This window comes from Coturnix japonica, chromosome 4, assembly GCF_001577835.2.
Source record: "Coturnix japonica isolate 7356 chromosome 4, Coturnix japonica 2.1, whole genome shotgun sequence".
NCBI classification, from domain to species: domain Eukaryota; kingdom Metazoa; phylum Chordata; class Aves; order Galliformes; family Phasianidae; genus Coturnix; species Coturnix japonica.
Genome location: NC_029519.1, coordinates 46,070,969 through 46,094,807, shown reverse-complemented (window position 1 = coordinate 46,094,807; position 23,839 = coordinate 46,070,969). Strand labels below are relative to the sequence as shown.

The window sequence follows — 23,839 nt, the reverse complement described above, 5'->3', positions numbered from 1 at the left end:
AAATAAATTTGGTCTACATTTGATAGGCCAATTTTTGCTGGCTTTGGTCCTGCACCGTGTGGAGACAGCACCTGAAGGGCAGGGCTCAGAAATAACCCGTCATGTAAACTGTGTACAGCGTGTCTGTTTGTTTTAAATTACGATTTATTTATTAGCAGCACGGTGCTTGAAGAACAGGAGTAAAAACAGAACAAAAAGGACAAAAACACCCCCGAAAGCTTTCAGTTGCAAAGCTTTCAGTTGCAAATCACCACGTGAGAGCAGAAGCCTGAGCCCCACAGCGAACAGCACGCTGACCTCGCGGCCGCCATGTCGCGGCGGGGCGGAGCAGGAGGCGGGCCGCCCGGCGCGGCCTTAGCCCGGCCCCTCATGTCGGCGCAGGCGGAGCGGTACCGGCTTCCTGCCTCTGTTCCCCGGCAGCACGCAGGCCTGCTCGCAGTGCCAGGCCGCCGCGGTGAGGGCGGGCTGTGGGTCGAGGCGTATGATGGGGGGCCCGGGGTGGGCAGGCGGGTGTGCGGCCTGAGCCGAGGGAATGCCCCGGGGGTTCTGGCAGCGATCTCTCAAGGCGAGGGGTGGCCGTGGGGATGCCCGAAGATCGGAGGGCCGCGGGGAGGGTCGGGTTTGTTTAAACCCCTTTTGGATTTGTGTCGATACCTTTGAGAGGTGCCGTTCTAGCTCGGTGTTGACCCATAGGGTTGGTAAGAGCGGGTGTGAGTGTCCTCTCTCTCCGCTGACCAAACAGGGAGTCTGCATCTACCGGGATCTGCCTCCGGAAACCCTGGGTAGGTGGGATGCGGCCAGGCCTCCCTGCTGCCCCGGCCTGCTGAGCAGCAAGTAGTTAGCTGAGCCTTTGGCAACTTCCAGGTAAGAAGCACCGTGAAACTAAACCGAAAGCCCCGACTCCTGAGCTTTTGTCCTTCTTCAGTGCATCTCAGCCTTCCTTTCTTAGACATAGCTTCTTAGTTTGTCTCTGGTGAACTATGTTCTTGTAAGCAGCTGAGGCTGAGAAGGAATAGAAGCATAAGGTATTAAGCAGTGAGCCCTTGGTAAGGACCCATAACACAGTCCTTCTTTGAAAGAGGTTCAAATGGGCTCAGTTAAGATGAAAAGCATGACTTGGGTGCTGAAATACGTAAGCAAAGTTTTGTCCTAGAGTCGTTTGACTAAAGTACTACAAAGTTTAATTTTGGAGTAACTAAACTTGTTTTGCTGAACAAGGTTGGCATGCAGGTAGCAGCTCTGTGCTGTAACAGAGAATGCAGGAAGTACAACTGGTGGTAGATAAATACGTATTGGAAAAGCTGTTCTCAAATGTGTTTTTGTAGTTTGTATGGCAAACCTTGTATGTTCCTTGCACATTCTCATTGTTTACAAATGGCTATTGGGTTGAGCACAGGCAATGGCTGTCAATGAGCATTCCTAGGATCATCTGCTGATGTTGATATTGCTTATATTCAGTGCTTGCTGTAAGAGCATAGGAGCAGTGCTGAAGTGGCTAATGATGGAAAGCGCTACATGCTAAATGCCTTCTGTGTTGGCTAACGTGTGAAATCTAGTATCCACACTGCTGAGCAGCTTTCAAATCTGTGGCCTGTACTCCAATGTATCCCTGCCTCAACTCTTATTAGGAGCAAGGATTGTAAGCTGCACCTAAGAATCTATTGGTTTCCATGTCTGTTTGTGGGGATCTTGTATGTGTTCTTTCTTAGCTGTGATGGATACTGTTGCTCTGGGTCAAACATGGGGGTTGTTTTGCTTCTCCTGTATTTGGTGGCAGTTCCTCTGGGATCCAGAAGAGTCAAATTCCAATCCTGCATAACAAAAGACTGAAAATAGAATGACTTGGTTTGGAAGGGACCTCAAAGAACCCATGGGCAGGGTTGTCAGCCTCTGAAAGATACACTTGATCAGGTTGCCCAGGGCCCCATCCAACCTCATCATATTAAAAAGAAAAAGTTTGCATGAATTTGCATGTCAACCTTTCCAGTGGCAGAGCTTCTTCATAGTCCTGGTGCTTGCTGGTAACTTGAAAAATGAGAAGATCTTAACAGTGCGCGTACTCTGTACTTAGAACTCTTTTGAACTGTTTAATTTGATTTCTTAGTTAAGTATCTTCTTAATGTCTTAATGTGACTTTTTTTTTTTAACTCAGATTTTCAACGGAATAACTGGAAGTGGTAGGGAAGATGGCAAGCTGAAATCTATTTTAACTATATTCTTTATTTTCTAACCAGTTTAGTGCAAATCAATCACGTTGCATCATGGCAGCAGACTCTATGGAAATCGACGATGCTTTGTATAGGTAAGGGTATCTGATTTGTAAGTATTGTTCATGATGTTTCAGCAGCTCTTAGATCTACACACGTTAACGTGAAAGATGGGGCTACTGCCTGTTAGGTCAAGGTATGCCTACTTATGCTGGTTTACAGTATTTGTATTGGAACAAACAGTACCTCTAGAAAAATGTGCTGGGAAGAGAAGTTTCTTTATTAAAAAGAAGCTGACCACGTAAGCAAACAAAACCAGAAGTCTTATCTTTTGTGTGCTGAATAAATAAGGCACCAACTGAGCTGCTCACTTTTGACCCAAGTTTCACAAAAATCATTTTCCATCAGGTGATGGTGCTTAAAATAGTTCTAATTGAGTTCTGTGGTTGGAAACAATCTTTGTTTCAGAGCTCTGGGTCTGATTGCAAAAGCTGCTGCACTTCCTGATGTGAATATTTCTGATACGGAAGGAATTCTTGTGTCTTCAGGAGTTATTCAAGTGTCTTTATACTGTCCTGAAAAAAAAATTGCACTGATTTAAAACAAAAAGCATTTTTTCCCTCTAAAACACGGAATTGAAAATCACTCTACTAAATACATTTTACTATTTGTATTGTGGGTTCATTTGATACACATTTATTTCCTAAACCAGCGTGGAGTTCAGACTATGCATGTTGCATTCTTAGTTGTTTGTTGAGTGGAAAACTGGTAAATATAGCTGTGCACCTGTCACTGCTGGTGCACGTTCCTCTGCAGAAGGTAGTACTGCAGAGTAAAAGCTGAATGGGACACCAGAAGGACGGGAATGGCTGTGGAAACTGAAATGATTTTACCTTGCTCTTGATTTTGTTTGTGTCTTGTTTTAATTTGAATTTATCTTTGGTTTAGTCGGCAGAGGTATGTTCTTGGAGACACAGCAATGCAGAAGATGGCTCAGTCCCATGTGTTCCTAAGTGGTGTAGGTGGTCTTGGCGTGGAGATTGGTAAGTTTGGGTATCATTTATGTAAGCAGACATAAGCAACCTAAGCGTACTGTCCCAGCTTGCTTCTAAAGCTTATTTAAGATGTAATAAGAATGTTTGAGATATCTGAGTGAATATATGTTCAAGATCTGTATGTAGCATACAACCACAGAATCACAGAATTGTAGGGGTTGGAAGGGACCTCTAGAGATCATCGAGTCCAATGCCCTGCCAAAGCAGGTTCCCTACACCACGATAGTTTCCTACACCACCATAGATGACAGAAAGACTGAGAGCTTCTGTCTAAAAATCTTTCTAGTAGAACAAAGTTCTAAATTCTACTTGAAAATGTGCTTCCAGTGCAGGTGGCTTTACCCAAAATGCCATGTTTTGGGTGAAAATTGAGAGTATTTAACCTAATAATAATAAACCTAATATAGGAATATCTATAGACTAAACTATTTCTTTACAAGAAATGGGGACATGAGGGGAGAGGGAACAGATGCAATTTGGTTTAAAACTGTATAATTACACCAGTGCAGGAGGCCCCATAACCATTTCATTTACTCTTTAAAAAACAGTTAAGAGAAGTCTTGCCCACACCTGGGCTGTTACCCTTTCAGTTGCCTTTAGTGGAGCTCTGCACTGAATGCCAGGTTGTGTATGTGAGGTTTTGCTGTTTGTTGTCATTAGCATCTCTGTAATCACATTTGTGGGATGAGCTACTGATGAATGACAAATGTAATGTTGTTTTTTTTAACCTTGCTCTTATTGTTCTGCTCTTAGTGGTGGTGTAGAGTGCTTAAACTAAACATAAAAGTAAACAAACCCTTAAGCTGTGAAGTTCTTAGGAATGACACACTGTTACTGTCCACCCACATGACTTAGAGCTTTGAGAGATCTCTAACAGCCTCTTTTTTTAAATCTTTTTTAGCCAAAAATATAATTCTGGCTGGCGTAAAGGTATGTAAAGCAGTCCTGTTCTTGGGTGAGCGGGAGGGAAAAGGGCAGCACCACTGAGCAAGCTAATCCTCAGTTTCTGAAACTGCCTTTCTGTGGGCAGACTGCAAAAGATATGAGGATGTGGCTACAAAAACTTCTGTAGTCAGAATGTCATAGTGGTACAGTGTGTGTCTCAAATTGCTGTGAACGTCTGAGAGTCTTCATACCTTCGTAGATCCTCAGTAGAAGCATTCTGAAATAGTTTATGTGAAATATTTCAGAGAAATGCTGATAAGGTGTTGAATGCTTTTGTCTCTCATAACACTGACTGGTGTAAACACAAAAGCTGATCTCTTAAAAATGTTCTCCTATTCAGTCACCTGTCAGAATCCATTTATATAGAATCTAAAATGGTTGTGTGTTTTAACCTTACAACTGCTTTTGCATTGCTGGGGTTCATTTTGTTAGAGAAGCCTTTTTACGTTATTTCTTCCAGTCATTAAAAAAGCCATAATAATTTTGGGAGCTTGTTCAATTACAGATTGCAGTTTTGCTTTTTAATTGTGGTATGGCAGAAACAATCCTTAGTATTTCAATGTTCTCATCTCTGCAAGCTGGGAGGAAAATGTTTAATGACATTTGTCTTCCAGATCCATTCCTTTGTCTCAAACAGGAAGAGCTCTCTTGGCAAAGAGGTTGGAGGAGCTCATTCCTATATGTATTACAACCAGACCTTCTGTGATGCTAGTCTTAACAGCAGTTTGTATGGGGCTTAATCCATCTTTCTGTATGCTAACACAATAAGTGTGGTTTTTAAATTCCTTTTTAGGCTCTTACAGTTCATGACACCAAACAATGCACAAAATGGGATTTAGGGATCAACTTCTTCATCCACGAAGACGACATAGTCAGTCAAAGGAACAGGTTGGTCAAGTCTCTGGGGTGAATGTAAGTGGAATATCTCACTTTTAAGGCAAACTTAGTAGTGAGGGCCAGGGTGCATTTGCAAGCTTAGGGAAAATGGCTGTGATGTGCCATCAGAATGCCAGCATGTACTACTGTCTATTGGATACAGCTCTTTTCCTCAGACCTGCTGGGAATTTTAATGTGAAGAAATAAGTTTCTGATTGTTGCTAGGAACTCTTGTAGGGTGTGTGTAGCATGAAGTTCAGTTTAGAAAATTCAGTTTGTAAATGCATAAAAATTCTGTTTCTCTTTTAGAGCTGAGGCCACTCTTCATCACATTGCAGAACTTAATCCATATGTGCATGTAGCAGCATCGACCATGCCACTAGATGAAAGCACAGATCTGTCTTTCCTAAAGCAATATCAGGTATGTCACTGTTCAACAGAACAAACAACTGGTTCTTTTTTTATATAAGTAAATGAAATTGAAACAAATTCTCAAGTACATTCTGAGATGATTGAAGGAAAGATGTGTTTGGACTATTTAAATGATCCTGCTTGTGATTTCAAGACTGAAACTGTTTCTGTTCCTACCATTTCATGTCAACTACAGAATTTTCTGCAACAATAAGTAGTTACTTGAGATAGAATGTTTTTCTTATCTACAAGACAAAACTGACTTTTTTCCAGTTATATTGTAGTATGTTCTATGTGTATTTTGTGCATTGTATTCTGTGCAGCTTTCTCTTTAATTAGCTTATGTACATACACATGGACCTAACTAGCAAAATGTAAACTACTCTGTAGTGGAATGAGGATTTTTTTCAGTCTCCTGCCTGTGTGCTTGGCTTAGGATGGATGAGTTGGGATCTCATACTTTGTGGTTATTGGTTATACCCAAGCTAAGCAAATAATCTGAGTGTCTCACCTATAATAAGGTGTATACAGCTGAATGGGACATGGTGCATATACTTTATAACCTGATGTTTTCCCAAACTTCAGAAGAGTGTCAATCTTACGCAGACTTCCTGCTATGCACTGGTTAGTTGGTTAGTGCTAGGATGTATCAGTGTTATCATTTGCTGATATTAAAAATCAAGAGTTATGGGTTTTTTGTTTTTTTCAGAAATGATGTATAATTTTCTAGACTAGTGTAATTAGGTTTTGTTTCACAGCTGCAGTAAATAAGTGAGAATTTGCTGTTCCTGGTCCTGCTCATCTTACTTCCCCAACTAGTGGAATGGTAACCCACCTGTTATAACACACATGAGAAAACTTGACATGAGGCCCCTTTCTCTGTTAAGTTAGGGGAGGAGGAAAGGAGTCTTAGAGGTTCAGGACTCCAGAGTAACTTACTGTTGCTACTACTTCTTCCATCCTTAAAGCATTGATTGTTTTTGGTGTTTTAGCTCTGTTTGTATTCTTGCTTGCAGTGTGTCATATTGACTGAAGTAAGCCTGTCGCTGCAGAAGAAGATTAATGACTTCTGTCATGCTCAGCAGCCACCCATTAAGGTAATAGAAAAATTAAATGGGTGATTAAACCATATGGTGATGGTTCTGCAACACGCTCTTTCCAGAAATGGAGAAAGTATGTTGTGGGATATGTAGTTATCTATAGATACAACTCTGGTGGCGCAGTGTGATTTTGGGGAGTTTGCTGTTACTGTTCTTTGTGCTTGTTTGATGTTATCTGGGTAACCATAGGTTTGTTCTTTAGACAGAAATTAAAAAAAAAATAAATAAAAAGGAAAAAACAACTTAGGGTAAAGAAATAGTTGTCACTGTTAGCTCATAACTCTTGTTGAGAGAGAACAGGGTGAGACTAAATGTGATTGTGGTAGAAATGGTGGTACTTCGCTGCTTTTCGCCATGACTCCTGTTTTTTGTGCAGAGCTTCTGAAATGTTAGTGAGTGTTCCAAGTCTGTTTTTAATGCTGTGCTGTGTAGTCAATGGCCTGGGTGTTTGTGACAGGTTTTCACTAGGTTTTAAGAGAATTTCCCTCTGTTAGCTTAGGACAAGGTTGGTTGTGAGAATTCATTCCTTTGGCATGAGCTGTTTCTGAGATGCTCACAATTTTTTGCTTTATTTTGTAGTTCATCAGTGCAGATGTGTATGGAATATGTTCACGTCTGTTTTGTGACTTCGGTGATGAATTTGAAGTGTTGGATACAACGGGAGAAGAGCCGAAGGAAATCTTCATTTCAAATATAACACAAGTAAGGGATAGATGTAATTGTGTTAGCATAACCTCACTTCATTATAAGTCATTACTGGCTTCATGGCCAACAGTGTGTTCCAATTTGTTAGCCTGAAATTGAAATGGAAAATGAAATGAATTGAAATGAAAACCAAGTTTCATGTTTGTAATATCTCTGTCAATAACAGTCAGTAATAAGTGCTAATAGCACGGAACATGCTGATGCCTCCTGGATGTTACTTAAGATGCAGCATCATAACATTCAGGCTTTTTAAGAGAAAGGAGGAGATAAAATACAGAGAGGATGTAGCCTTGGTGTGGGAATAGGTTAAGTCTTCACCAAATGCCCTGAAATACCACTGAAATTAGCCACTTTTTAATGAGAAAGTGCAGCACACATGGAGGAAGACTACTGGGATGATAAGGGGAATTGAGAGCCCACCTTGAGAAGACATGTATTTGATCATTGCAGCCTGCAGAAGCAAAGGCGATGAAGAGATGTTACTGCTAACACTTCCATTGGAAAGTATTAGAGAGGTTATCCAATTGATCTTGTATTCTATAATGTAAACGTTTTCAGCTCCTCTCAGTTCTGTTTGGAAGTCCAGACTAGAACATTGTGCATCCATTAGCAAGTCTTCTGTCATATTTCCACTCCAGATGTAACAGTATCAAACTAGAAGGGACTGTGTAACAAATTGTATTTGATCTGAAGTTTATGACATAATGATCTGGTAGTTGTTTTTTTTGATCGACTTGATTGCTCTCATTAACTACATAAGCCATAGAGAGTTGCATATTGTGGATTTTCCTGGTTGCATGCCACAGCAAGTACTATTTTCATTTATTTTTCTTACAATTAATAATCTGTTATTTGAGCTTAGTTGCACCCTATTTCTACTCTCTGGAGTGGAAAAATAGTCATGGATGACTCCCCTAGTATGGCTGAACTGAGGTGCTGGAAGTATTAGTAACTGCAGTTGCAGTAGTCAGAAAAACTTTTAGATAACATGTGGCATCTTTAAATGAAACTCTTTTCTCTTTACTAACTCTGCTGCTTTTGCTTTCAGTCAAATCCTGGTATTGTCACTTGCCTTGAAAATCATCCACACAGGCTTGAAACAGGACAGTTCTTAACCTTTCGGGAGGTCAATGGAATGTCATGCTTAAATGGCTCCACACACCAGATAACAGGTAAAGTGTTGCTGACTGGTTTGCAGTATGCCTCTTGGTCTTCTTGTGAGCTCACTGTACTGTTGGTTGTTATAGCCAGAAGAGTGCTGCGTTGTTCAGTATCTACAGTAAGCTCACAAGAAAAATTAACTTCTGATATGGAGGTCTTCCTTTTGTTGTCTTAATTTCTTTTCTGTTTAGTAAAGCTTATCTAAACTCACCTTGCTGTTTAAGGAGCAGTAGAAACCCCCAGATAGTGGAAGGTAATTGGCAGCTTTTGAGGTTACTGTCACCAGTTTGATGACACAACTGGTTTTGTTTGTTTTGGGAATTGTGTAAAGCCTGTGCTTTTGTCACTATTCTGGACTACATTAATGCTGCTGTGTATCTTACTGTTTACCTTGTAGTTGCTTGTGTTACAATTTAAGCGTAGAGGAATACATCACTATCGCTCAGTTTCTGAGCATACTTCTGAAGCAATTCTTATGAATTGCACTTTACCCTGCTTTTGTTTTCATCATGGAGGTCTCCAGGCCTACTACTCAGTTCCCTTTGGATGCTTAGGAATCATCTAATTGAGGGGGAGTGGGGAGAAGAAGGGAGAACAGACATAGGAGTCTTTCAGTTGTTTTTAATTACTTTGTGGTCTGAGATGAAAGCTGTCCCTTGAGGGGTGGTTGAATCTGCTTTCTCTGGACTTATTTGTTTAGCGAATTCTGGTGCTATATTAAGTTCTTTCCTATCAGCTACAACCTAGTGTTTGGTTTCAGTCTTCATGTCCCATGAATAACCAGAATGTTTTGGTCAGCTTCCTTTAATCTGGATAATGCTCCAGGTTGTTTGAGAGGAAAGATTTCATTTGCTTTGCTTGGCAGTTGGAACTTGTCTCTTTGTTATTTGTTGTTATAGTCTTCTCTAAAATCTGATTCTGAGTAGAGAAAACTGGATGCTGCTGTGCACAGTCCAAAAAAAGAGTGTGGTCATCAGAATTCTTATTAGAAAGACTGCTACTCTAAAAGGCTTATGTTACAATAGATCATGTGAGACTAATACTTTGGCAGAGAGGGACAATCCTATTAGTTAAGGAGGGTCAGCTGTGTTAATGATTTCAAAGCAAGGCTGCATGCTAAAAAATTAGAACATAAAAAGCTGTGGCAGTGTAAAAAGCCTGCTTTGTCATGTGCAGAATTGTAGCGTGTGTTGTCTGTCACTGCCACAGTGTTCTTTCGTCTTTTCAGTGGTGTCTCCGTACTCCTTCAGCATTGGAAATACGTCAGACATGGAGCCTTACTTGCATGGTGGCATAGCTGTCCAAGTGAAGACACCCAAGATGTTTTGCTTTGTAAGTGTGTTTGGCAAAACCAGGTTCTTCAGTGTTAATAATGTAAGCATTGAAAGCAAGAGTTAAGGAGGTCATTTGGTTACACGATTCATGGTTGCATTTAACTTGGTGGGGATGGTGATAATAAATCACTGAAAATAAGAAATACTTTAAAGTTAATTGCTAGTATAGGAAAATAATACATGGGCATCCCACTCCTGTATGGCAGGGAGCCCAAAAAAGCCTATAAATATATGGTTTCTTGTCTGCCTTCTGAGAACAAGTGATGAGCTTGTGTAAAAGGGTTTGCAAGCTATATGGTGTTGTGTGCCATTTTGGGCCCGCAGAAAGTTGAACCTGGTGGCACTTAAATGTCTTGCAAGGGAGCTGGAAGTGAGGACCAGCTGCAGCTGATATGAGAACGACCAGCTCAGGGCTGTATCCTGTCTCTGCAAAGCAGTGGCTTTCTGTTTGTGGTGAGTTGTGAAGATATAAATGCCCACAACCAGTTGCTTGTAAAATATCCAATAGGTGACCACAGAGCAGTTGGAGAAATGGGTCTTGCCACTGTGATGTGAAACATCCATTGCACTTTTGACTGACAAAGCTTTCAGTTTTATTTTGTGCATCTTTTCTCATCATAGTTATGAAGAGAGTAGTATAAATGCTAAGAAGAATGTCAGTCTGTTCAGGAAGCATATTGGTTTTCTCAAGAAGGGGCAATTGTTGTATTAAGTGCCTGTGTTACTTTAATGAATTCTGTTTTTCCAGGAACGGTTGGAGAAGCAGCTAACAAATCCAACGTGCCTAGTTGCAGATTTTATCAAGCCTGAGGTAATAAAGTGTGGAGATCTGAGTGTCAGTGTTGTAAGCTTGAAACTACACGGAATATAATCTGCACCTTTAAGTGTGTAGCAATAAACCTTTCCAATTTCTGCAGTTGTTAAATGTGAGTTTAGAGGATGAAATGGGAGTAGGGCAGATTGTGTGCTCACACCAAACATGCACTATGAGTTAGGTTTCTGGAGAAATTTATTTGTTAATTGTGCAAATTATATTGTAAACTCATAGCCATCTCTCTGTAAATCTGTTTAAAATATCAGTTTTCGATGAATGGATGGCAGTATAAATGCTTAAAAGAAACAGTGTCTTTTCTTTGATGAGCTTTGATTAAAAATAAATACAAAGGATTCAGAGCCAAGGCAGTATAGAAAAAATAACAGCAGTTGAGTGTGGGAACAATTTCTCTTTCCTTTGTAAAAAGATTTACTGGTATTTATAATCCAAGAGGAAGCTGCCTGTATCTGCCTCCAACACAATTTTATTGAAGTATTGGTAATATTTAAAAGAATGGCAGCCATGTACTCATTAAGCTGAGTAACTAAAAAAATGTTCATCTCTGGATTTGTTTGTTTGAGGATGTGAAATCTAACTTGTCTGCTCAGATTTTCTGATGTTGGCCATTAATACTGGGCTCTGGTACTCAGACTTGGCATAATGCAGTGTGTTCTAATGTCTAATTAAAAGAAAATTGTGTGGTTTTTTTTTATGATTTCAGCACTAAATTCTTTTTGGGGACTCTAGTTGGACTTGGGTGAAGTGGGTACTCAACAAGGTGTATTACATTACTCCTGAGCAGTGTTTCATAAGCTGAAATCCATTTTCTAAAACCGCTAGCAGAAGATGTTTCAAGTTGGCATTTAATGCTACTTAACATTTTTAGAGCTGAACAGTTTGTATTAACGGTTGCTTTTATCTCCTTCAGTTTGAGTATGTTCACATCAACAGCTGTTGTTGTCTTTAACAGGCACCTTTGCAAACCCATATTGCCATGCTCGCATTGAACCACTTTGAGGAGAAATTTGGTCGCATGCCGAACATTGGGTAATGCAGCAATCTTATGTTTGCTAAGCCTTGAACCAGGCACATCTCTACTGTGGCTTGATGTGCAGCGGGGTTTCTTGCCTATCTGGTGCTTAGGTGACATAGAAATTAAAAGTTGAAATCTAGGTGCAGAATGTTACCTAATACCTGCCTAATTTTGTAGCTGGGCTTTCTCAGTGTAGCAGTGGCAAGTTCTAGGCCTAGGTTTACAGAAAGTGTAAATGCTTCCTTCTGAAGGCGGTTCTTTGTTCCAGTTTCTTCACATGGAGGGGTTTAATGGGAGAAGTTGTTTGATGATTCCTGAATTATCTGTCAGTTTGTGGATTTAAAAAGACAAAAAAATCAAAGCTTGGGAAGGCTCTGTTTTTTTTCATTAGTAGTAATTTGTTTCAGCTGTCGTTTATGTGGATACCTCTGAGTCCAATGAGATGAAACTACTGTGTAAATCACCTGACTTACACATGCGCTTCTCCACTGAGGCTCTTACTCTTGAGCTGTTCTTAACGTTTAAAGAGTTTCTTTAATACTAAAGCCAGTACAGATTTCCAGAATCTTCCTTCTCTATCCAGCAATTCTTTCTCAATTGGTTTTGTTTTTAGAAGGACTCAAGAATGCTTAAGTGGCCATTATTGTTTTTACCCTTGTGTCTAGATGCCATCAAGATGCTGAGGAAATGCTGAAAATAGCCATGTCTCTAAGTGAAACCCTGGAAAACAAAGTGAGTAGCAAATAGGGATCATGAGTAATTTCTAATATAATTGGTTGCCTGAAGGCCGTGCTTTAGGTTTTGGCTCTTGTTCTGATCTTTGTATGCATCTTTAGATGAATTTGGTGATTTTTCTGAAGGCCACGCAAGAAATGTGACTTGATCAGTTGGAGATATATATATATGTGTGTGTATGTATATGTATGTGTATATATATATACACACATACATGTGTGTATATACATGTGTATATATATATGTATATGTATGTATGTGTGTATATATATATATATACACACATTATTGCTTTGTTCTATTTTTAAGCCTCAGGTAAATGGAGATATAGTGAAGTGGCTGTCCAGAACTGCTCAGGGATTTCTAGCTCCTCTGGCAGCAGCAGTGGGTGGTGTTGCCAGCCAGGAAGTCCTGAAAGCAGTTACAGGAAAATTTTCTCCACTGCAGCAATGGGTAAGGCCTTTTTTCTTCTGTACCTTTATTTTAACAGTGATGTGGTGAAGTGTGGTTGTGTTGTGAGTGCTGAACAACTTGTGTAACGGGGGAAAGAAAAAGGACTTGAGACTGAACTTAGAAACATGTGGTGGTCTTGCGCATAATGTAAAAGAGCAGGCAGTTTTAGCTTAAGCTTTTCTATTTGGGATTGGGACATCATACTCAGTGTGATCTTGCCAAATACCATCTTAAGCACAAGAGCAGTGCTTTCAGGACTCGCAGGGCAAATGTCAGAATAAAGTTAAAAGTGTCACAGTCCCTTTCAGAGGATCACACAATCATCTGATTACAAACGTCACAATCCAAGTGATAAGGCTGTGGCTCAGATTTCAGTGGCTTCCAGGCATTCCTGTCTGTGAAAATTGTGTGGTGAACTATAATGAGCTATAACAAGATTTCTAGACTTGACTGTATGCTTAAATGTTTACGTTTTTTTAAACAAAACATGACTGTTTTTCACAGTTCTTTATTTTTTGTCTTACAGTTATATATAGATATGTTAGACATGGTTACACCTCTAGAAAAGATGGGCTCTGAAGAATTTCTTCCACGGTAATTATCAATACAGTCTGCTTTTTTATGTACTGTTTCTCAAGTAAGCGTAGATGTCTTTTAAAGTTAGTTTAGTAATGCTTTTTGGAGGGAGAGAAGTTTGGGCTTAAAAGTGCACATCCTGTTTGAGAATGGGAGGAATAGGGACTGCAGGGGACTTGGTCGTTTTATTTGCATCAAAGTAGAATTCCATAACGATGATGCCCCCATGGAAAAAAATAACTTGCTACTCTTCTGTTTTTGTTTCCTGCCTCTCTTAAGGGGAGATAGGTATGATGCCTTGAGGGCTTGTATTGGAGAATCTCTGTGCCAGAAGCTGCATGATTTGAATGTTTTCTTGGTGAGTACAACTGATACTTAAGGTTTTTGCAAATACTTTGCAAACACAACTGACATCACCTGTCTTGAAGATAAGAAGTTGGACTTGATGCTGATTGGGTATATTGTTGTCTCATGTTTAGTTTTCTGTCCATCAGGAGCCCATCTCAACAGCAATACTACCTCCACAGGCAGTGCTGTTCCTAAATGTACTCCAATTGAGGAGCCTGTACTTACCTGTGTTGAATTTCATGGAGTTCTAGTAGCCTGTTCAGGACCTTTGGATGATTGTTTGTATCAGTTGGTCTCCTCCAATGCCACTGTAATGTCTATTAGGTTTTAACCTGCCCAAATGCATTTGCCCTCCAACGTCAACCATGATATCCTAGTTAGGATGTAAGAATACTTGTGGGAGTCCATGTCAAACACCTTGCAAAAGTGCATGTTGACGTAGCACTTTACCTCATCCATCCATCTAGTCACTATCACAAAATGCAGGCAACTTGTCACTTAACATTTTACTACTAGTAATCCATGCTGGCTATTCCTCGTCACCATTTTCTCTGCTGTACATTGAGAAGGAACTCTAAAGAGTTGCTCAGTGATTGCCTGTGGTACCAAAATAAGACTGATAAGGCTACAGTTCCCCACACGTATTCTTAAATATGGATTTAATATCTGCTTTTCTCCAGTCATTGGGCACAGTTTCTGACCTCCACGGTCTTTCAAAGATTATAGAGAACAGCTTGCAGCTACATCAGCCTGCTCTCTCAAGTATCTGTGGATGCATTCTGTCTGGTCCTGTTTTTATGTTGTGGTGGTCATTTTTTCAGGTTGTCCCTTACTTGATTCCTTGTGCCTACAGATGGTTCCTTTCCTTTACTGAACCTGCTTCTAGGGACAAAAGCCTGGCAAACTTTGTCAGTGAAAACCAATGCAAAGAAATCACCTCAGCTCAGCATCTGCTTTCTCCATGCCTTCAGTGCTCAACAGCATGCTCACATTTTCCTTGTTCTCTTTCTTATACTGCTGATATAGTAATAGAAACTATTCATTTTACCTGTGATATCCTTTGCTGGCTTGAAATGTGGTTCACATCGCTCTTGAGTGCCTAAGGAATGGTTTTGTGATGGTGCTTTGTTGTATATCCATGCTTCCAGGGGTCAATACTTTGCTTGATTTTATTTTTTTTTTTTTCCATTCCCTTCTTCATCTTGATCTCTGTTATTTAATTGTTGCTACAGCAAAGCTACCATTCATTTTATGTTTCTAACCAGTTCTTCCATATTTTTAGGTCACAGATTCAGAATTGTTTTCCCTGGTTGTTTTATCTAGTACCCATATTTAAGTCATTCATAAAGTTCTCCAGAAGATTCCTGATTTGTCTGTGTTACTTTTATTTACCAGTTTCTCTAACAAAGGCTCCTCTCATTCTCTTCAGGTTGGCTGTGGAGCAATAGGCTGTGAAATGCTAAAAAACTTTGCACTTCTTGGTGTTGGTACTGGGCAAGATAAAGGAATGGTAAGTCACGTGCATCTGTTAATTTCACTTTCATTATATATAAGTAATGTAACAAGGAAGAATTGAATACTTAGGCTACTTAAAAAGTGTTAAGTCAAAGCCTTGTTTCAGGCCAGTCTTGGGGCATAGAGACAAATGCCCTCAGCATGGACTGAAATTATGCAATTAGAGGCAGAACACACTTGGAGTGGCCTTGCTGTGTTTTGATTTTGAAAGAAAATGTATGAGTATGGGCAGAGCTACGGGCAATAGTGAATGACAGGAAGAGTATTTCATTTTGATTTATTTTTGTGCAGTTTGCTTCAAAAGCATCTCTTAGTGCTTCACTTAAATAAACTTCAGTTATTGCTTTTGCCCCTTCTGACTTAGGTTACAATTACAGATCCAGACTTGATAGAGAAATCCAACCTGAACAGACAGTTTCTTTTTCGACCTCATCACATCCAGGTAGACTTTTTTGTTCAATAAAGTTCTTGGACTGTTGTTTTGTTTCACTGTTCTGTGTCACCACTGAGAACTCAACTTCTGAATGTATGGATCCATATCCAGAGAATAGCTGTAATGTAGTCCAGTATATTTTTAAATGATAGCTATGCTATGTTGGTGTTATCACTGGTATCAGCTGAGTAAACTTAACTGGTCTGACCTTTATTTGTATTGGTGTCTTTCACTGATGAAATCTCTCAAATGTTCAGAGAGAGAATTGGATTACAAATGCTGTGGTGCATCAGAAAGTATCACGAATTAACATGCCAGAAATGCCTATTATACCACTGAAATTTGGGGAGAATAAACTCAATTGTTTAGTAGCAGTGGTAGAAGTTTTCTTAAGCTACTAATAATAATGTAATTTGACTTAAGTGTTAGCTAGATGCTATGGTTTGTCTTAATTGAGTCTTTATTAAACAAGTAAATAGCCTGGGTTAAAAAAACAACAACATATAGTTATATAACATATGGCACAAATGTTTTTTACACCTTAGAAGCTGAGAGAGTATCCCTTTACTTACAAACATGGCACAAAATAAGAAAAAGATGGTCAAGCTTTGACAGCAGTGGAGGAAAAGGATTCCTTTGCCCAAACCCCAAAGGATAGATTTTTTTGCCTCCTGTCTGTTNAGGCAAATCTGGGAATTATGTTTTGGGTGCGTAGCTAAATGTGAACTATTCAAGCATTCAGAAGTCACGCTGTCCTGAGATCTGGTTATCTGTAGATAATTGAATATAATATTCTGAAATCCTAGAAGTGTCAGGTAGGTTGGTTAAGAACTCTATTCCAGTTTGGCTTTTGAAACTGGTTTTGTGTGGAACACACAGCTGTGATGAGATTGTTCATATACATTTGATATCTGTGCTGCATAGTCAAAGTAGCAGTAATGATTTTACCCTCTGGCAGTCGTGAATTGCACCTTTCTTGCAACACTTTGAGATCAAGAGAGGCGGTATGCAGCATCTGTTTCAGTTACTGAGTACATTTATGCTGTACTATTTATGCACAAGTTAGCCTAAGCAAAGGAGATACGTAAGTTAATAATTTACTTTATTGTATATTTTGCATACTAGAATTTTTATTCAAGCAAATTGTTGTCTCATCAGCAAATGAAAGCAATGTGTTTGTGACCAGGTGTTCTGTATCAGAATATTAATAACATATATGCATGTATATGTATTTCAGAAACCTAAAAGCTATACTGCAGCAGAAGCAACTCTGAACATCAATCCTTGCTTAAAAATTGACTCATACATTAATAAAGTTTGTCCAGCCACTGAAAACACTTACAGTGATGAATTCTACACCAGGCAAGATGTGATTGTGACTGCTTTGGACAATGTGGAAGCAAGGAGATACATTGATAGGTAGGTGAACCTCTGCTTCTCTATTTTTAACCTTGCTGAATTGCAACTACTTAAAAGATTTGGTAGCATTTCACTCGGATTTATTCTGCTCCTTTGACAAAGTTGGTGGCTGGGAGGAGGAAGGGATTTATATTCAGGTTGAAATCAACAGGCTCTGAGCAACCTGATCTAGCCATACATGTCCCTGTTCATTGCAAGGAGGCTGGACTAGCTGATTTTTAATGGTCCCTTCCAACTCAAATGATTCCATTTAAAATAAATAAATAAATAAATTTCAAAAACCTCTCTGCCTCTTCATGTGACAGAGGTCTTCTGACTGACTTGGAAATAAATAGCTGTCAAGGGCTGTTGGAGATGGAGAATGCTGTCGCAGTCTTCAGATTGAATTACTTATGCATGGGAATGTGTACTTAAATTTCAATGTGAAAATCCCTATTTATAAAATGAATTATTGATTGGCTTTGGTTTATGGTGCCCTGATCTAACTTGAAGTGACTCTTCTTATTTAACCTGTTCTTTTCTTGAGTTTAAGCTTTCCACTGTTCTGAAAGGTCCTTGTGTCCATTTGGGTTGTGCTCTGGTGATGTCTGCAAAGCAGATGTAGAGATAACTCTGTATTCTCATTATCTGTGTCTTTCCATATCAGTCGTTGTGTAGCAAACTTGCGTCCTCTGTTAGACTCTGGAACCATGGGAACAAAAGGACATACAGAAGTTGTTGTGCCTCATCTCACAGAGTCGTATAATAGTCACGTAAGTAGTTCATGGCTATCAACTTCTGCAGCTAGTCCCCTAAAGCTCCCTTCAAAGTAAGAATGCAAGCTGATTTTGTGTTTGTGGTTTTCTTTCTTTGAGCTATTTTCTGCCTGTTTGTTCTGTTTTTGGTGATTACCATCTCCAAAGGCAGGCAGGAGAAACGCGAGTCTCAGTAGCAGGCATTAGTCTGCATGTTTGTACAAAGATACGTATCAGCTCTTTGTAAATGGAGGAAGTTAACCTCAAACTCTTGCAGTTTTCCACGACTTGGGTTCCTATGAAGGTTGTGCCATTTGCCATGTAGTGCTGATGTTGACAATCGTTACAGCTTTACTATAGTTGATGGAAAAATGTTTCTGGCTTTGCGAGATAGGGTGGTTTTTACCTTGCAAGTGTGCATAAGTGTGAGCTGCACACCCTGGATAAACTGGCTGGCAATTACTTCTGCTGCTTGTACATTAGGGTTGAGTTTTACTTTCTGTGTTCAGATTCTTCTTTGTAAAACAAAATTTGTTTTATGCTTCTTTGTTTAGGCTTAAAAAAAGCTTCCTTGTATTTTGTAATAGTGGTGTGGGAAAGTTGCGTAGTCTTTAAGTTCTTGGTCCTGTGATTGATAACCAACTTTAAGTCTGCCCTTACATACAATTCCCCTTAAATATAGCGGGATCCACCAGAAGAGGAAATACCTTTTTGCACCTTGAAGTCTTTCCCAGCTGCCATTGAACATACAATACAGTGGGCAAGAGATAAGGTAAGGAAATAAGTTTACATGCTTTTGAAATGACTGTTTATTTGAAAAGGTGAGGTATTTGAGGTACTTAGTGTTCAATGCCCTATTGTTCTTTGTATTTTCTAGTTTGAAAGTTTGTTTTCTCACAAGCCTTCATTGTTCAACAAGTTTTGGCAGACCTATCCATCTGCAGAAGAAGTTTTACAGGTAGGAGAATGTTGCCTGGATATAACAGAGTTTGAACTAATGCTTTAAGGATTTTGTTTCCATTTATGTTAAGTACGGTTTGGTTTGTTTGCTGACATTGTTCAGATTTTCTGAAGGCTTATTTAGCCAAGGCATTTGTTGATGTTTCATGGGATCTTACTGCTGTTAGTAAGAGCTTGTCTTGTGTGTGGCCTGTTTCTCTAGCTCAGGGATTCTGTCTGTGATACAGGAATTAAAACCTGAGGGATTGTTAGCAAGAACAGTCAGTGTCATACAGATGTGCAGACAGCTGGGAAAAAATGAAGATGTACTTCTGAGTGAACTTGACTACCTAATAGATTAAACACTTATCTGCCTTTCTCTATGATGGCTATTGGTCATTCAGGCAAGGTGGAAGTAGAACAAGTAGACAACAGCTCTGTGGAAAACTCGGAGGGAAGGGATCACACGAAGGTTAATGTTCACAAAGCAACCTGCCATGTCCTTTTACCTGCAACTCAATAAGATCTGTTAGACTTTTACGTCTAACCTTTTTAAATATTCATTTATTTCCTTCTGTTTCTAGAGGATAAAATCAGGGGAGAGTTTAGAAGGCTGCTTTCATGTTATTAAAACACTCAGCAGAAGACCCCGAAATTGGACTCAGTGTGTGGAACTAGCAAGAGTAAAGTTTGAGAAGTATTTTAGCCACAAGGTAGGTAGCCAGGCTGTGGAAGTGGGGCACCTGTGGACTGACAGGGATGTGGTATCCCTGAATAAATAGTTTTCCAAGTCTTTGCACTTGTTTCCTTCTCCATTAATAACAAGCTTTGCTTCAAATCTAAATCTGCTGCAAAACTCTTCTTACTGTAGAGTTTTTTTGGAGGAGTTTTTTTCTTTTTAGACTGCTCTGTTAACATCCTAATAGCTCTATAATACCTCTCTTTATCTCCCACTAAACTTTGTGTTACTCAGCTCTTCGTATTTGTATCCTTGATTTTTCTTAAAGCTATCACAGAAAGATTGACTGAAATATGGGCCAGGCATTATTCAAGTGTGATCCACAGTGTTGCTTCAAATGTGTTTGGGGGAGGATGGGAGGAATTCTGTGATAAAGAAGTGTATATTAGTAAACATACCACATCTGTGTTGTGATGACAGTTATTAGGTTTTGAAAATGTTGCTTTCCCAGTTATGAATTTGTATTCCAGAATCCTGTAGGTGTAATAAGGTTGGGGAAACACTCTGCTTATTGTATTTAGTATTCTGCTTGGAGCTGGGACTGGTGAAATCCCATCTACCATCTCACACGTGGTGACAGTGTCATCTTCATCCCATGGATGATTAAATCATTCTGTCTACATGTACTTGTGTCTTTAAGCTCTCTGTCCTGATTCAGGTACCTTAGGTTTTCTTAACTCTTTAAATGACTTGTGGTTAACACTGGAGAGCCTTGAAAGATGTATAAAGATTTCATGTTATTACTAAAAAGGGGTTTTTTGATTCTGTGATGTTGTGTCGGTCTGACAAACTGCTAAAGCCACTCTGTCTTTCTTTCTAGGCTCTTCAACTTCTTCATTCATTTCCTCTTGATACACGATTAAAAGATGGAAGTAAGTACAAATACCTCTGTGTGCCTCCTGTGAATTCACGGCACGTATCATGTGTTGCTGTTCTAGGACTTCATCTTAAGTCTGTCTTCTAACCAGGTTTGTTCTGGCAGTCACCAAAGAGGCCGCCTTTCCCAGTGAAGTTTGATTTTAATGATCCTTTGTAAGTATTACTCTGCATTTTAAAATACCCTGTGAAGCTACCCCATTGTAGAGCCAGTAGCATTATAGCACTGCAAGTTGGACTGATATTTGATGGGTATTAATGTAATGGGTACTTATACAGTGTCAGACTGTGTGAACCATCTTAAACTTTCACTGCCGGTAATTTAACCCTAACTAACATGAAATCAGAGGGGGTGCTATGGGAAGTTCTGACAATATCTGTCTAGCATGAGAAAGGTTAGAACAACACTTTCTGTTTACTGTGTCTTGACTGCAGGGGTTAAGAAAACAGTTAATCCTAGCATTAAGTAACTTCACACTCGTAAAATGTCACTTAATTTTGGGGAAGACTTCTGAGGACCCTCTCAATTTTTATTTAAGACAACGTGCTCTGAAGAGTAGAAATTCTGTTTCTCGATTTATATTTGCAAGATCTCTTTGAATACGGTTGCAAATGTGCATATGGGTAATTAAAACTTACAAACAAGTTAATTATCTTCCTCTGTAGGCACTATGATTTCATTGTGAGTGCAGCAAAACTCTTCGCTACAGTGTACTGTGTTCCTTTCACAGAACAGGTAATCAGTACTGCAATAGTGTTCTTATTTCATAACCTGATTATATAGACATACAAGTCTGATCCAGCGCCCACTGGCCTGTCCTTACCAAGAATTAAAGTGATTCTTCATCTGTCCTTCAGCATGGATTATTCAGCAGCTGTTTATACATATTCATCTTGATTTGGATTACAAACCAGAAAAATGCATGAGTAGTGGATTAGGTATTTTCAGTGAGCTCTGAAGTTGTAAATCCTTGTTTTGATGGACTATTTCCTATGTAATATAATAACTGCACTGAAAGATCTTTTTCAGGCGTTTTCTAAGTATATTAGGAATCTTGTTGAGGAGTTAGTATTTTACTTGTTGTTTTTACTACTTGCAGCCTCTTTGTTGCTTGCTTATCCTTTGTTTTCCATGTTAGCCTTTATCTTTTCTAACTGGATCTTCTTGCAAGTCACATGTTTACATTCTGAATCTTATCTCCTGAACTACTTCAAGAACTCTGCACGAATACTACTCCCTTAGGTGCATTTCATACATATCTTACATTTGGTTCAAAGAAGTTTTTTCTCTTCATGTCAGTACGGCTATAGGAGTAATCTTATTTCCCAGAGGTATAAATTCAGCCCAGTTTGCTAAGTGCCAGGCACTTCATTCCCCTGCAAGTCTTATGCATTGTGAACCTCGTCCAAAGTTTCATTGATGATGTTTCAGGGAAACACCACTGCCTGCTTCTGGGATATTTTTTGCTTTGGCGTTCTTTTAAATGTTCCTGCATACAGAGTCTCTTTGCAGAGGGCCTTTTCAGTTGATATAAATTGAAATTGTTTTTCTTCAAAACAATAATAGGACTTGTCAGAAGAAACTATTCTGAAAATAACCTCATCTGTGAAGGTACCAGAGTTCAGACCTTCAAACAAAGTAAGTATGATTTTAAGTTTCTAGAAATGTAATCCACACAATGTAAACATTGCTTATCTCCCGCTATTCTATGCATTAATGCTGGTCTGAAAGAAACACGAATGAAAATGATATTTGGAGAAACAAGTAGGGACGTATAGAACTGCACCAACTGATAGAGCCAGGATGTCTGTGCACCAGATGCTAAATACAGTGTGGATTTTTTGGGGGGCTTGTGCGAATGCCTTAGCCTTTACAGTGCACATGTGATGATAAGTCAGTAAGGTTTTTAAGTTAATAGAAGTAGTAAAATGTGATTCATGAGCAGCTTTAAAGCAATCCTTGGTTGGAGAAAACTTGTGATTTCTTTCTAGGAGTCTTATGGAAATATCTTTTCAGTTTGTTTTTTAAGCATTAACTTCAAAATAGCTGAAGTTTTATTGTGCAGTGGCTAGCATTTATCGCTCAAAAGTCACAGGTAACATTTCTCAGGACAGTCTCATGTTTTCTTGCCCATTGTTCATACTTATCTGGTGAATTCCTGCCTCAGGAAACAAAAACCTGTTTTGACATATTGCCACAAAATGGCTCATGTATGGAAAGATCTCTGGCAGTTTTCTAACCCAATGCAAATGTTGTTTCTTGCGGAATTTTGTGTGCTTCATTTGTTCCTTTATTCCCGTTTCCTGTCACTGGGAACCAATTAAGAGAGTCTGGCTCTGTACTTCCTTGCTACCAGATATTTATATTCTTTGATCCTGCTGAGCCTTCTCTTCTCTAGGCTGAACAGCACCAGTTCTCTCAACCTTTCCTAATATGAGAGATGCTCCACTGCCCTAATGATATTTATGCTCTTGGCTGGACTTGCTCTAGTAAGTCTATGTCTCTCATACCTGGGAGGGAAGGCTGCAGGGAACAAAGAAAATTTAGTACACTTGTTTTGCACAGAGTGCGTCTATTTTATTCCTTTAAACACTACACACTTGCAGGTTGTACAAACTGATGAAACTGCAAGAAAACCAGATCACATCCCAGTCAGCAGTGAGGATGAAAGAAACGCTATTTTCCAGCTGGAGAAGTCTATATTGTCCAATGAAGCTCTGCAAAGTGAGTAGCGCATACTAACTTTCTAGCTTAGTAACATCTTGCAATTGCAGTGCGTTCAGATTTTTTGGGTGAAGCAGTTGTTTAATTCTGTAAGAGGTAGGCAGCTGATTGCTAAAGCTTTCCAAAGTATTGTGCAGGTAATTGTCCTAATTGCTCAACCTGAAAACTTGCAGGCATCTCAGCATTCAGTGGTTCTCTTGTTATGTTACCATGTAAGGACAGCCTTGCTAACTGGGAGCAGGTAGTGGCACATTAAACTTGAAGAAAGTTTCCCCTTTTAGCATGGAAATGCAAGTATGATTGTAAGTTGAACACCAAGCTTCAGAACATGAAAAATATCTGTTCAAGTTCTAATTGCCAGTAACTTAAGCTTAGGCCACCTTTTGATTTCTAGTAATCCTTTTGGCTTTTCTTTTTGTCCACGTACAGATGACTTGCAAATGAAGCCCATTTCCTTTGAAAAAGATGACGATAGTAACGGGCACATAGATTTCATAACAGCAGCATCAAACTTGCGAGCCAAGATGTACAACATTGAACCAGCAGATAGATTCAAGACAAAGCGCATTGCTGGCAAGATTATCCCTGCGATTGCAACGGCTACGGCTGCAGTTTCAGGGCTGGTGAGTGTGCTCCTAAAAAATAGTGAAGCACCACACACCCATTTACACGTTCCTGTGCAGTGGGGTGGCTGACTGATTTAGTT

The 23,839-nt window shown here is 39.4% G+C and overlaps 1 protein-coding gene across 1 annotated transcript in view; it reads left to right on the top strand.

The window, feature by feature from the left end:
- The first annotated feature begins 339 nt into the window (after positions 1 to 339).
- The window catches only part of UBA6 (ubiquitin like modifier activating enzyme 6), a 27,744-nt gene continuing 4,244 nt past the window's right edge, over positions 340 to 23,839 (top strand). The window contains exons 1-30 of the mRNA XM_015861767.2: positions 340 to 454; positions 743 to 864; positions 2,235 to 2,302; positions 3,156 to 3,250; positions 4,164 to 4,192; positions 5,001 to 5,095; positions 5,393 to 5,504; positions 6,511 to 6,591; positions 7,174 to 7,296; positions 8,348 to 8,471; positions 9,689 to 9,792; positions 10,543 to 10,605; positions 11,579 to 11,655; positions 12,307 to 12,373; positions 12,686 to 12,829; positions 13,356 to 13,423; positions 13,685 to 13,763; positions 15,183 to 15,263; positions 15,633 to 15,710; positions 16,939 to 17,120; positions 17,767 to 17,872; positions 18,537 to 18,626; positions 18,732 to 18,812; positions 19,378 to 19,506; positions 20,353 to 20,404; positions 20,501 to 20,564; positions 21,075 to 21,144; positions 21,976 to 22,047; positions 23,016 to 23,133; positions 23,563 to 23,756. Of these exons, the coding sequence (XP_015717253.1) occupies positions 2,262 to 2,302; positions 3,156 to 3,250; positions 4,164 to 4,192; positions 5,001 to 5,095; positions 5,393 to 5,504; positions 6,511 to 6,591; positions 7,174 to 7,296; positions 8,348 to 8,471; positions 9,689 to 9,792; positions 10,543 to 10,605; positions 11,579 to 11,655; positions 12,307 to 12,373; positions 12,686 to 12,829; positions 13,356 to 13,423; positions 13,685 to 13,763; positions 15,183 to 15,263; positions 15,633 to 15,710; positions 16,939 to 17,120; positions 17,767 to 17,872; positions 18,537 to 18,626; positions 18,732 to 18,812; positions 19,378 to 19,506; positions 20,353 to 20,404; positions 20,501 to 20,564; positions 21,075 to 21,144; positions 21,976 to 22,047; positions 23,016 to 23,133; positions 23,563 to 23,756 (2,619 nt within the window). The 5' untranslated portion in view covers positions 340 to 454; positions 743 to 864; positions 2,235 to 2,261. The remainder of the gene's footprint in view (positions 455 to 742; positions 865 to 2,234; positions 2,303 to 3,155; positions 3,251 to 4,163; positions 4,193 to 5,000; positions 5,096 to 5,392; positions 5,505 to 6,510; positions 6,592 to 7,173; positions 7,297 to 8,347; positions 8,472 to 9,688; positions 9,793 to 10,542; positions 10,606 to 11,578; positions 11,656 to 12,306; positions 12,374 to 12,685; positions 12,830 to 13,355; positions 13,424 to 13,684; positions 13,764 to 15,182; positions 15,264 to 15,632; positions 15,711 to 16,938; positions 17,121 to 17,766; positions 17,873 to 18,536; positions 18,627 to 18,731; positions 18,813 to 19,377; positions 19,507 to 20,352; positions 20,405 to 20,500; positions 20,565 to 21,074; positions 21,145 to 21,975; positions 22,048 to 23,015; positions 23,134 to 23,562; positions 23,757 to 23,839) is intronic.